At 43.9% G+C, this 13,721-nt stretch overlaps 1 protein-coding gene across 1 annotated transcript in view; it reads left to right on the forward strand.

The window, feature by feature from the left end:
* Positions 1–13,721, forward strand: part of LOC119423735 (V-type proton ATPase 116 kDa subunit a1) — a gene marked incomplete at its 3' end in the record, with an annotated part of 51,933 nt that overhangs the window by 15,354 nt on the left and 22,858 nt on the right. The window contains 7 exon segments of the mRNA XM_037691142.1: positions 727–939; positions 2,326–2,476; positions 8,145–8,284; positions 8,368–8,531; positions 8,789–8,879; positions 9,355–9,473; positions 12,886–13,102. Of these exon segments, the coding sequence (XP_037547070.1) occupies positions 727–939; positions 2,326–2,476; positions 8,145–8,284; positions 8,368–8,531; positions 8,789–8,879; positions 9,355–9,473; positions 12,886–13,102 (1,095 nt within the window).

Below are 13,721 nucleotides of genomic sequence, written 5' to 3' on the forward strand. Positions count from 1 at the left end.
GTTCCCCCCCATCAGCACAAGCTGTCCTGCTCAGGAGGATGGTGAAGATAGTGATCTGACTTCCTGGTAGCTACTGTATTTTTTTAACCAGCCGTGTTACAGTCACTGTTCAGGTAAAAACATTTACTGTACGTATTTGTGTATGTTATGGTACATATTAATTATGGTACATATTAATTATGGTACATATTAATTATGGTACATATTAATTATGGTACATATTACTTATGGTACATATTATATTAAGTTGAAAACATCTTTCTGTGTTAATATCTCATGTTACAATGTGGACACCTGCGGCTTCTACACAAGTATACTATATATGTACAAAATTATTATTTTTTATTTAGTGGGCGTGGCTTATATTTGGGTGCGCTCAATAGTTCATAAATTACAGTAATTTAGTTTTTCATTTTCTGTCAACCTTTTCTCAGAGCTATGCTCTTGTGGTGTTGACTCTTTGCAGGCCAGCGTTTGTCTTTCACTAAACACCAGAAGTGTCTCTTCCAGCTGAGTAACAACCACAAAACACCATAAATCATGTCTTCGTTTTAAAGTTTAGATCAGTGTAGCTCGTTAGACCAATGAATTTTGTAGCCCCTTAAGAAACTGGGTGTGGAATCAGTGACCTATTAAAGAAATCACTTTAACCTATACTTCTTCAAGGCTTGAGTCATGCAGACATCTAACTTGTTGAACCAGGGTTTCTTCATACTATTGTTATAGGTTCTGAACCAAACGGAGGACCATCGCCAGCGAGTGCTACAGGCCGCCTCTAGGACTATGAGGGTGTGGTTCATCAAGGTCAGGAAGATGAAGGCCATCTACCATACACTCAACCTCTGCAACATTGATGTCACCCAAAAGTGTTTGATTGCCGAAGTGTGGTGTCCGGTGTCAGACCTGGACTCAATCCAGTTCGCTCTGCGCAGAGGAACGGTGAGATTTCTGCTTCTTTGTTCTACAAAGTGCAGTAATAGAAAACCAGTGAAGCATGGCACATTTCTCTTTTCTAAGTTAATTTCAACTTGGCAATGTTCATGTTTTGTTTCTTCTGCCTTCTTACAAGAAACTTTACTTTAAATTTAGACTCAGACTCAATCTCTGAAACTAATTATTGATGACAAAAGTGAGGATGTAATTGAGATGTAACACATACGGTAATAGAACAATTACCAGAGGGCATACAGTAAGTATTACAAGTGGAGTCATAGTGTTATCAGGCAGTTGCTGGAGTGAGAAACAGAAGATGCAAAGTAAACCAGCACCTGATGGGCAGCACATATAAGCTATGTGTACATGCTCAAAATTCTTGGACCGGATTAAAATGTTTTTAGATTAAATAATTCAAATGTATCATTTACATGGGCACAATCCTTTCACGACGAGCGTTTACGTGCAGCGGGCTTTTATTCTGAACAGAAGTGCTGACATGCAGAGTGGTAAACTCTCCTTAAAAAACACAGAAGTAGTTCTACTTCTGGTTTACTTCCGTGATGAACACAAACAAACCTGATCGCCCAAAATAGACCCACAACAGGTTTTAATGACCTCTTTCAAAGTTTCTAGTAGAAATGTTGTGTCGCTCACCGACCAGTTTTTCACCATGGGAAAAAAATGAACAGATTAAGTGTTTACATGCACACCTTTCGGATTATGAATCAGCATAAACCACCCGTTTCGTTCTGATTACAAATTCTTTCGGATCTAGCAGAATCAACCAAAAATAATCTGAGTGGGGCGTTTACATGACGCATTTTTATTCCAAATGGCTGTTTAATCCGATTACTTATGTCCATGTAAACATAGTGAGTTAGCACGAGTTGCCTGGCACGCAGCACACAGATGTCACAGTGACTTGGTGTTGGAACCAGTGCGTACATGAGGACACGCCCACACATGTTGTGAAGGTTCCTGTAGTCTAACAAACTACATAAAGGAATCATTGTGCACTAAGCATTAGAGAACCTCATAACATCTTCACTTGATATACAGACATAGGTACTGGGCTCTTTACCAGACTGAATTATCACACACTGTGTCTCAACAGCTGGAATCAACTGGACATAGCAGCATGTCCGTACTGTCAACTCTTATTTATTTGATCTAATATTGTTGTCACCATGATACAGTCACATGACTTTTTAACATTTTATTTTCACTGCTTTGTCTGGGCGCTCAGCTTATTTCCTAGTGAGTGTAATTTTAGTCTGTTTAGTTCAAATCAAACGACCAGTAAGTTATTCCAAGTGTTGTGTTGGATAATGTTTAAACTTCAGACCCCTCCACTTGGACCTCATGTTACTGAAACGCTCTGTTTCACAGGAGAGAAGTGGCTCCACGGTGCCTTCAATTCTGAACAGAATGCAGACCAAGCAGACTCCACCTACTTTCAACAAGACCAACAAGTTCACATCAGGCTTCCAGAACATCGTTGACGCCTACGGGATTGGAAACTATCGGGAAATAAATCCAGGTTTTAAGGAATTTACTCATTTGAATTTATTTGAAGTGGTGGCGCAGAGGTTAGAAGGTGGGCCTGTGATCAGAAGATCGCCGGTTCAGCTCCCGGTACCGACAACATCAAAATGTGGGTGGGTGGGAAAGGTGAAGCACCCAAACCTGCCTCCACCCTCATTTGCCCCACTCTGGACCCTTGAGCAAGGCCCTTAACCCCCACCATCTGCTCCCCCGGGCACCCTAGATGGCAGCTCTCTGCTCCACACAGAGGCTGTGGTAGCTCGGTGGCTGTGGTTGTGTCAGGAAGAACATCCGGCGTAAAAACAATCATCAAGTCTTCGTGTAACTTAGTTCCACAGAGCCCCACAGAGGAAACTCCGCCCCCTCATTTGAATATAAGAACATGAAATGAAAAGCACTTAAAATGAAAAACGGGGTTAAATATAAAAAGCCCCTGAAATGTGTAAAGTAGCTTTACAAAATAAAAGTGTCACAAAATTACACTCCATTATTTATTTAATTAATTAATCTTGAAATAAATAAAAATCTTTAAATAAATAAAAATAAATCTTGGAAAAAACAAACATTTCTATTTAAATATTTTGTTTCATGGGAACATATATTTATTTAATGGAATATTTATTAATTTTTAAATAACACTATTTATTTAATTTTGAATGCAATGACTCCATATGTAGTGACCCGCAGATGCGATGCCACACGAAGCACGCTGCGTTTACAAAAGAAAATATGGATGCTATGCAGGTTAACATGTGTGTATTGATTTTGAAGTTGTTATGCGTGGAGGCGGCTGTGGCTGAGTGGTTAGAGCAGTCGTCCTCTAATGTGAGAGTTGGGGGTTCGAAGCCACCAGCAGTCACATGCCGAAGTGTCCCTGGGCAAGACACTGAACCCCCCATCTTTGTAGATCTAGTAGAGTGCTGTATGAATGGGTAAATGAGGCACAGATTGTTATGTAAAGCGCTTTGAGTATCTTGAAATAAGATAGAAAGGCGCTACAAAGTATATAAGTACAGTCCATTTACCATTTATGCAATCAGAGCAAACAACATTATTATCTGCTATGCTTGTTTCGTCCAGTGTTTACATTTGATCTTGCCTGGAATGGGAACAATTTACTTAAAGTAGAAACAAATTAAATTATCAATCCCATTACGTTATCAATAGGATTCGACATGTAAGTCAGTATCATATGTTGGTGTAGATTATTGTCATCTAGGACAAGACAAATCTAAAAAGTAAAATAAAAAAAACGACTGGGTTACGTTCGCTATGAAGACAAGTGGTGTTTCAAGTTTTAAACTGCACGATATTGGTATCATTGTCATGCATTGTGTTGTATTTGAAAAATTCTAATTTGTCACATTAATACTGATTTAAAAAAATACTCCAAACTGAGCCACATAGAGGCACAATAACAGATTTGGGCTACTTTTGCCTTCAATGTGACGATATCCTAGGATTTCTAAAACATAATCAAATACTGTAGCTACAGAAAGATGCAAGCATTTATTTGATTTTAATGGATATTATTAACAGCTGGAAATTAAATGACAGTAAAAGCAGAAAATGCAGAGTTTATTCTAAACAATAAAAATTATAAATGTAAACTCCTCAACATGGCAGAGGCCTAAAAAAATTTGCCACAGCTGACTTACTTTTGTCCAAATAAAACGTATCTTGGCAGTTATGTTGTAGACATGTCTGAACCATCCATCCATACATCCATCCATACATACATACTGTATATACATTATCTTTACCCGCTTTTTGCTTTTATGTCTGAACCATCCATCCATCCACCCATCTATTTTCTTCCTCTTTTCCGGGGTCGGGTCGCGGGGGTAGCAGCTTAAGTAGGGAGGCCCAGACTTTCCTCTCCCCATCCACTTAGTCCAGCTCCTTTGGGGGAATTCCGAGGTTTTTCCAGGCCGGCTGAGAAACATAGTCCCTCCAGCGTGTCCTGGGTCTTCCTCTGGGTCTCCTCCCGGTGGGACATGTTCAGAACACCTCACCAGGGAGGCGTCCAGGAGGCATCCTAACCAGATGCCCGAGCCACCTCAACTGGCTCCTCTCGACGTGGAGAGGCAGCGGCTCTACTCTGAGTCCCTCCCGGATGTTCGAGCTTCTCACCCTATCTCTAAGGGAGAGCCCAGATACCCTGCAGAGGAAACTCTTTTCGGCCGCTTGTATCCATGATCTTGTTCTTTCGGTCACAACCCAAAGCTCATGACCATAGATGAGGGTAGGAACGTAGATCGATCGGTAAATTGAGAGTACAGATGACCTGACTGAAAAATGTTGGATTGTATACCTGGATTATTGAGCATGGACTTTGTTGGTAAATTGAGAGCTTTGCCTTTTGACTCAGCTCTCTCTTCACCATGACAGACTGGTACAGCGCCCGCTTCACTGCAGACGCTGCACCTATCCGCCTATCGATCTCACGCTCCATTTTTCCCTCATTCGTGAACAAGACCCCAAGATACTTGAACTCCTCCACTTGGGGGCAGGACCTCCTCCCTGACCTGGAGAGGGCACTCTACCCTTTTTTGGCTCAAGACCATGGCCTCAGATTTGGAGGAACTGATCTTCATCCCGGCTGTGTCGCACTCGGCTGCGAACCGCTCCAGCAAAAGCTGTAGATCACGACTTTATGAAGCCAATAGGACCACATCATCTGCAAAAAGCAGAGACGCAATCCTAAGACCACCAAAACGGATCCCCTCATCACTTTGGCTGTGTCTAGAAATTCTGTCCATAAAAGTTATGAACAGAATTTGTGACAAGGAGCAACCTTGGCGGAGTCTAACTCTCACTGGGAACAAACCTGACTTACTGCCAGTAATGCGGACCAGGCTCTGACATCTGTCATACAGGGACCTAACAGCCCATTTCAAAGGGCCTGGTACCACATACTCCCAGAGTACCCCACACAGGGTTCCCCGAGAGACACGGTCGAACGCCTTCTCCAATTCCACAAAGCACATGTAGACTGGTTGGGCAAACTCCCACACACCCTCCAGGACCCTGTTGAGAGTGTAGAGATGGTCCAGTGTTCCACGACCAGGACAAAAACCGCACTGCTCCTCCTGAATCCGAGATTTGACTATCCGACGGACCCTCCTCTCCAGAACCCCTGAATAGACCTTACCAGGGAGGCTTAAGAGCGTGATCCCCCTGTAGTTGGAACACAATCTACATTCCCCCTTTTTGAATAGGGGGACCACCACCCCGGTCTGCCAATCCAGGGAAACTTCCCCCAATGTCCACGCAATATTGCAGAGTCGTGTAAGCCAACACAACCCTACAACATCCAGAGCCTTAAGGAACTCCGGGCAAATCTCATCCACCCGTGGGGCCCTGCCACCGAGGAGCTTTTTAACCACCTCTGTGGCCTCAGCACCAGAGATTGGAGGGCCCGACCCAGAGTCCCCAGGCTCCGCTTCCTCACTGGAAGACATGTTAGTGTGATTGAGGAGGTCTTCAAAATATTCTGCCCACCGACCCACGAAATCCCGAGTTGAGGTCAGCAGCACACCACCCCCACTATAAACAGTGTTGGTGGTGTACCACTTTTCCCCCCCTGAGACGCCGGATGGTGGACTAGAATCACCTCGAAGCTGTGCATAAGTCATTCTCCATGGCCTCTCCGAACTCCTCCCATGCCTGAGTTTTTGCCTCAGCGACCATCCAAGTCGCATGTTGCTTGGACTGCCGGTACCCATCAGCTTTTTCTGGGGTCCCACAGGCCAAAAACGCCCAATAGATCTCCTTCTTCAGCCTGACAGCATCCCTCACCGCTGGTGTCCACCACCGGTTTCGAGGGTTGCCGCCACGACAGGCACCGGTAACCTTGTGGCCACAGCTCTGGTAAGCTACCTCGACAATGGAGGCACGGAACATGGCCCACTTGAACTCAATGTCCCCCACCTCCCCCAGAACATGTTCAAAGTTCTCCCGGAGGTGGGAGTTAAAGCTCCGTCTCACAGGAGACTCTGCCAGACATTCCCAGCAAACTCTCACAATATGTTTGGCCCTGCCAGGTCTGACCGGCATCCTCCCCCACCATCGGAGCCAATTCACCACCAGGTAGTGATCAGTGGACAGCTCCACCCCTCTCTTCCCCCGAGTGTCCAAGACATGCGGCCGCAGATCACATGAGATGACAACAAAGTCGATCATCGAACTGCGGCCTATGGTGTCCTGGTGCCAAGAGCACATATGGACACCCTTATGCTTGAACATGGTTTTTGTTATGGACAATCCATGACGAACACAGAAGTTCAACAACAGAACACCACTCGGGTTCAGATCGGGGGGCCGTTTCTCCAAACCACACCCCTCCAGGTCTCACTCTCATTGCCCACATGAGCATTGAAGTCCCCCAGCAGAACAAGGGAGTCCCCAGGAGTTGCACTTTCCAGTACCCCCTCCAAGGACTCCAAAAAGGGTGGATAATTTGAACTGCCGTTTGGTGCATAAGCACAAACGACAGTCAGAACCTGTCCCCCCACACGTAAGCAGAAGGAGGCTACCCTCTCATTCACCGGGGTGAACCCCAACACGCAGGCACCAAGATGGGGGGCAATAAGTATGCCCACTCCGCCCGGCGCCTTTCACCAGGGGCAACTCCAGAGTGGAAGAGTGTCCAACCCATCTCAAGGAAACTGGTGCCAGAGCCAGAGCCATGCATAGAGGTGAGTCCGACTATTTCTAGACGGAACCTCTCAACCTCACACACACCAGCTCAGGCTCCTTCCCCACCAGTGAGATGACATTCCACGTCCCAATTAATAGCTTCTGTAGCCGAGGATCAGACCGCCAGGGTCCCCGCCCTCGACCACCACCCGTCCCAAATTGCTCCCGACCCCTTTGGCCCCTCCCACAAGTAGTGAGCCCATGGAAATGGGGACCCACGTCTCCTCTTCGGGCTGTTCCTGGCCGAGCTTCATGGGTAAAAGCCCGGCCACTAGGCGCTCACCCGCATGCCCCACCTCCAGGCCTGGCTCCAGAGTGGGGCCCGGGTGACCCACGTCCGGGTGAGGGAACATTGAGTCCATTTATTTTTCTCATCATAGGGGTGTTTTGGCTGCACTTTGTCTGGTCCCTCACCTAGGACCTGTCTGCCTTGGGTGACCCTACTAGGGGCGTGAAGCCCCTGACATCATAGCTCCTAGGATCATTGGGACACTCAAACCCCTCCAACACGGTAAGGTGGCAGCCCAGGGAGGGGATGTCTGAACCAGTTGAATGAAATAATTTTGAGCCCAGCCAGTATGAGGAAGCTTTAAATGCCACGCATCATAATTTCTGCTGGACAGAACTTTACCAACATTACTCGACATGATCTAAGTGTTAATGTAAACCAAAACAAAAATTATTCAAGTAATTGATGGCTGTGTTCTCTGCCTATTCATGGTTAACTTTTTAAGTTCAAATTACGCACATTAATATGAATAAAATAAAATGTTCCTGTACTTCCAAATGATCATGACGTAAAAATTATGATTTTAAGTAAATTTTCTTCATGTGAATAAACATAAGGTGGCTTATTTTTATTATTTGCAGGCATCTAAAACTATTAAGACTTGATAAATAAAAAAGTAGATGATTTTATTTTGAATATTTGAGCTTTGACATTTTTCCTTTACCTGTTAAAGCTCCGTACACCATCATCACCTTTCCCTTCCTGTTTGCGGTGATGTTCGGGGACATGGGTCATGGCCTTTTGATGACCTGCGCTGCCCTTTACTTGGTCCTCCGTGAGAGTCGCATCCTTGCGCAGAAGAGCGATAACGAGGTACTGTTTTTACAACACAAAATGATTTGGACACACATTGCAAACATTGGAAACTGTCCCATCTAAGGTGTTTATCTCTGCAGATGTTCAATATGATTTTTGCTGGTCGCTACATCATCCTTCTGATGGGGATCTTCTCAGTCTACACTGGCGTCATTTACAATGACTGTTTCTCCAAGTCCCTGAACATGTTTGGCTCTGGTTGGAGTGTCAGACCAATGTTCGGTTCTAAAGGAGCCAACTGGTCGTAAGTTGACCATCTCTCAGCTTTTCTGAAATCTTCCCTGTAAACTCAACTGTGACATAATGTAACCTTTATTCAGCAAATCACAGTCTGGCATCCATGTGTCATCACTAAACTGTTATTTATACCCCCCCCCCTCCCCCTCGCCAAGTCAGATACATTTCCATGTTCCAAAATGAATGTTTTCACCCACATCCTGCAGGACATCAAAACAAGGCAACTGTTAAGTTCATGCATTATTTGTTGATTAATCTGTATAGGTTTGAGACACTTGATGCAAATCCAGTTCTACAGTTGGATCCTGCAGTTCCTGGTGTGTTCAGCGGGCCTTATCCTCTTGGAATTGATCCGGTAAAATGTTTACACTTGAAGAAAAAGCTACAATTTAAGCTTTTGAGTCTGTACTGACATCAAGAAAGAATGTTAAAGTCACTTTCATGTACCTCACATGTATCTACAGCTGTAAGAATCACAGAACCCCAATTTGAAATATATTTGTCCAGTTATAAACGTATATGTACAGTATATTATGGGGGTACTGTACACTATGGGGTCCGAGATGGGGTAGAGGCAGGGCAGCTGACCTGGGACCCTAAAGTCCCAGGCTTGATCCCCAGCCATTCCCACATGTCGTGGTATCTCTTAGCAAGACACCTAATCCCTAATTGCTCCCCATGTGCTTACATAGCTGCCCACTGCTTCACCTGGGTGTATCTCAGGTGTGATGGGTTAAATGCAGTGGACTAATTTCACCATTGTATGGAAACATACAATGATGACAACACACAGCACTTATATGTTGTATATTCCTGTATTGTCTGCACAGATCTGGAACGTGGCTACCAACAAGCTAACTTTCCTCAACTCATTCAAGATGAAGATGTCAGTGATCCTTGGTGTAATCCACATGATTTTTGGAGTTTCTCTCAGTCTCTTCAACTACTTGTATGTTATAATAAAGTCTGACAATTAATGTTAATGCTTTACACTCATGTATTTGTTATTTAAGTCATAGATCACGAGGAGGAAAACATGTCAGGAGACAGAGGGAAAAGAGGAAAGTCAATAATGTAGGACTGAGGGTTGCAACTCTAAATGTGGGGACAATGACAGGCAAAGGTAGAGAGCTGGCTGACATGATGCAGAGAAGGAAGATAGATGTTTTATGTGTCCAAGAGACCAAGTGGAAGGACAGCAAGGCTTGCAGCATTGGAGAAGGGTTCAAACTGTTTTACCATGGTGTGGACAGAAAGAGAAATGGAGTAGGAGTGGTCCTGAAGGAGGAGTTGGCAAAGAATGTAGTAGAGGTGAAGAGAGTGTCAGATAGGGTGATGTGTCTCAAGATAGAAGTAGAAGGACTGATGCTAAATGTTGTCAGTGGTTATGCTCCACAAGTTGGATGTAATGTGGAGGAGAAAAATACATTTTGGAATGATCTGGATGAAGAATAGAGAGTATTCTCAGGGAGGAGAGAGTGGTGATCAGCGCAAATCTGGACATGTTGGTGAAGGAAAAGGCGGGGATGAGGAAGTGATGGTAGGTTTGGTGTCAAGGAAAGAAACCTGGAAGGACAGATGGTGGTGGATTTTACCAAGAGAATGTAAATGGCTATAGTCAACAGGGTATCAGGTAACATATTTTCAAAAGATGGAGGAACATAGCATGACCTATAAGAGTGGAGGAAGGAGTATGCAGGTCGACTACATTCTGTGTAGAAGAGGAAACCTGAGGGAGATTGGAGACTGTAAGGTTGTGGCAGGGAGAGCGTGGCCAGACAGCACTGGATGGTTGTGTGTAGAATGACTGTTGTTGTGAAGAAGAGAAAAAGAGTAAAATCAGAGAAGAAGACAAAATGGTGGGAGCTGAAGAAGGAAGAATGTTGTGAGAAATTCAGAGAGGAGCTGTTAAAGGCTCTGGGTAATAAGAAAGCGCTTCCAAATGACTGGACTACTACAGCAACAGTAATTAGAGAGACAGGTAGGAAGGTACTTGGTGTGTCATCTGGACAGAGAATGGATGATAAGGAAACCTGGTGGTGGAATAGTGAAGTGCCGGAAGATATTCAAAGAAAGAGATTAGCCAAGAAGAAATATGACAGTGAGAGGACTGAAAGGAGACAGGAATATAAGGAGATGCAATGTAGAGCAAAGATAGAGGTAGCTAAGGCAAAGCGGAAGGCGTATCATGAGTTGTATGGGAGGCTGGACACTAAAGAGGGCGAGAAGGACTTGTACCGATTGGCAAGACAGAGGGATCAAGATGGAAAGGAGCTGCAGCAGGTTAGGCTAGTTAATGATAGGAATCTCTTCACTTGTTCTAATAAGTGAAGACAGTGTGATGGGAAGGTGGAAGTGGTACTTTGAGGAGCTAATGAATGAAGAGAATGAAAGAGAAAGAAGAGTAAAGGTCATAGAAACTGTGGACCAGGAAGTGGGAAAGATTAGTGAGGGTGAAGTCCAGAAAGCTCTGAAAAGAATGAAGAAGGGGAAGGCAGTAGGACCTGATGACCAGTGGAGGTTTGGAAATGTCTTGGAGAGATGGCAGTGAGGTTTTTGACTCAAATATTCAATGGCATATATGAGGGTGAGAAAATGCCTCAGGAATGGAGAAGAAGTGTGCTGGTGCCCATTTTTAAGAACAAGGGTGATGTACAGAGTTGTAGTAACTACAGGGGAATTAAGTTGATGAGCCACACGAAGAAGATCTGGGAGAGAGTTGCGGAAGATAGACTTAGACGAGAGGTGACTATCTGTGAGCAGCAGTATGGTTTCATGCCAAAAAAGAGCACCACAGACTCCGTCTTTGCTTTGAGAATGCCGATGGAGAAGTACAGAGAGGGTCAGAAAGAACTCCATTGTGTCTTTGTGGATTTAGAAAAAACATCTGACAGAGTGCCGAGGGAGGAGGTGTGGTATGACGTGAGGAAATCTGGAGTGGCAGAGAAGTATGTTAGACTGGTACAGGACATGTATGAGGACAGCAGGACAGTGGTGAGATGAATGACAAATAGCTTCAAGGTGGAGGTGGGATTGCATCAAGAATCAGTTCTGAGCCCCTTCTTGTTTGCTCTAGTGATGGACTGACTAGCAGATGAGGTCAGGCAGGAATCTCTGTGGACTATGATGTTTGCAGATGACATTGTGATCTGTGGTGAGAACAAGGAACAGGTGGAAGAGAACTTGGAGAGGTGGTGGTATGCACTAGAAAGAAGAGGAATGAAAGTCAGCCGTAGTAAGACAGAGTACATGTGTGTGAATGAGAGGGAGGAGGTGGAACAGTGAGGCTACAAGGAGCAGATGTCACAAAGGTGCAGGACTTCAAGTACTTGGGGTCCACTGTCCCGGAAAATGGGGAAGAGGTGAAGAAGAGAGTCCAGGCAGGATGGAGTGGTTGGAGAAAAGTTTCAGGAGTGATTTGTGACAAAAAGGTGTCAGCAAAGGTCAAAGGAAAAGTTTACAAGACAGTGGTGAGACCAGCTATATTGTATGGTCTGGAGACAGAGACATGGACAAAAAGACAGGAGACAGAACTGGAAGTGGCAGAAATGAAGACGTTGAGGTCCTTCTTAGGAGTGACAAGGATGGAGAAGATTAGGAATGAGATCATCAGAGTTACAGTACAGGTTGAACAACTGGGAGATAAAGTTAGAGAGGACACACTGAGATGGTTTGGACATGTCCAGAGGAGGGACAGTGGGTCTATTGGTAGAACGATGTTAGAAATGATGCCCGGAAAAAGACAAAGAGGTGATATATGGATGCAGTTAGAGAGGACATGGAGGTAGTTGGAGTGAGGACAGAGTGAGATGGTGGAGGATGACTCACTGTGGAGACCCCTGAAGAGGGAAAAGCCAAAAGAAGAAGAAGAACTTTGTTATTTTAAAAAACAATTTATCTTTATTGCATATACTGTTTCTTTTGGCTGCTCCCTTCTTCAGGGGTTGCCACAGCAAACAAACTCGCACAGAAGATGTTGGCAATTGTTTAATGCCCAATGCCCTTCCTGACGCAACCTGGGCTTGAACCCACAACTTCGGGATTACAAGACCACGACACTGACCACAAAGTTAGCGTAGCCTCAATCTTTTATTACTTATGGTGATGTAAAATAACAAAAATGGCGAAATCTTGTCATCTGGACCTGTTTAATTAAGAAACAGGTCCAGATGACATGATATAACCATTTTTGTTATCTACCTGAATGTTTGAGCTTACAAAACTTGTTTATGATGTAAAATACCACAGATAGAAAAAGCTTCTGACCTAACTGTACCTGCAGTTGATGGTGTCAGTGATGAAAGGTGTAGAAATTCTCAGCTTCTTAATTTTTGTTCTTGTCCAACTTCCCTGTCGTGCAGGTATTTTAAGAAGCCTTTGAACATCTTCCTGAGCTTCATTCCAGAGATTGTCTTCATGTCAAGCCTGTTTGGCTACCTCATCCTGCTGGTCTTCTACAAGTGGACAGCCTATGATGCTTACACCTCCAAAGATGCTCCCAGTTTACTCATCCACTTCATCAACATGTGTCTCTTTAACTACAATGACCCTACAAACAAACCCCTCTATAGGGGACAGGTGCTCCTTTTTCATTTATCCATCTGGATTACAGTTTTTCTTTTCATCATATAAGTTATCTCTGTCGAAAAAAGCTTTGAAGATAAAGTAGATGACTTGGTGAATGCATTTATACGTCTTTAAAACAACAATTCAGATCTTTTAAAGGGATCTCCGACTACGGTAGTTGGAACAATAGCTACAAAATAAACTATAAACAGCTATAAAAACCGAGATTGTAAAAATACTGTAGACAGTTTAGTTTTTATAATAAAAAAATACAAATTATGACACACAAACCTTGTCATTTTAGTAATGCAGCAATGCATTCTGGGTAAATTATTTAGACTGGTTACTTCAGTGCGAGCTCCATTCAGCTTGATGTTCATTTTGGACATTATCTGACATTCAGCTCTTTAATTTAAACCAGAGCACATTGAGAGAGGAGAATGGAGAAATAACTTTGCTCTCATGTTGTCTTCAGAGCTAATATCTGTGACGTTAGCTCCAGAGCTAATTTATATGCTGCTAGTACTAGGCTCTGGAGCTAATAGCGTTCAACAAGAGCTGATGTTAACTGCAGACCTAACTGCGTAAGCTCCAGAGCTTTATACATATATATATATATATATATATATGT

The sequence above is a fragment of the Nematolebias whitei genome, chromosome 17 (genome assembly GCF_014905685.2).
Source record: "Nematolebias whitei isolate Nwh7 chromosome 17, NemWhi1, whole genome shotgun sequence".
Taxonomy (NCBI): domain Eukaryota; kingdom Metazoa; phylum Chordata; class Actinopteri; order Cyprinodontiformes; family Rivulidae; genus Nematolebias; species Nematolebias whitei.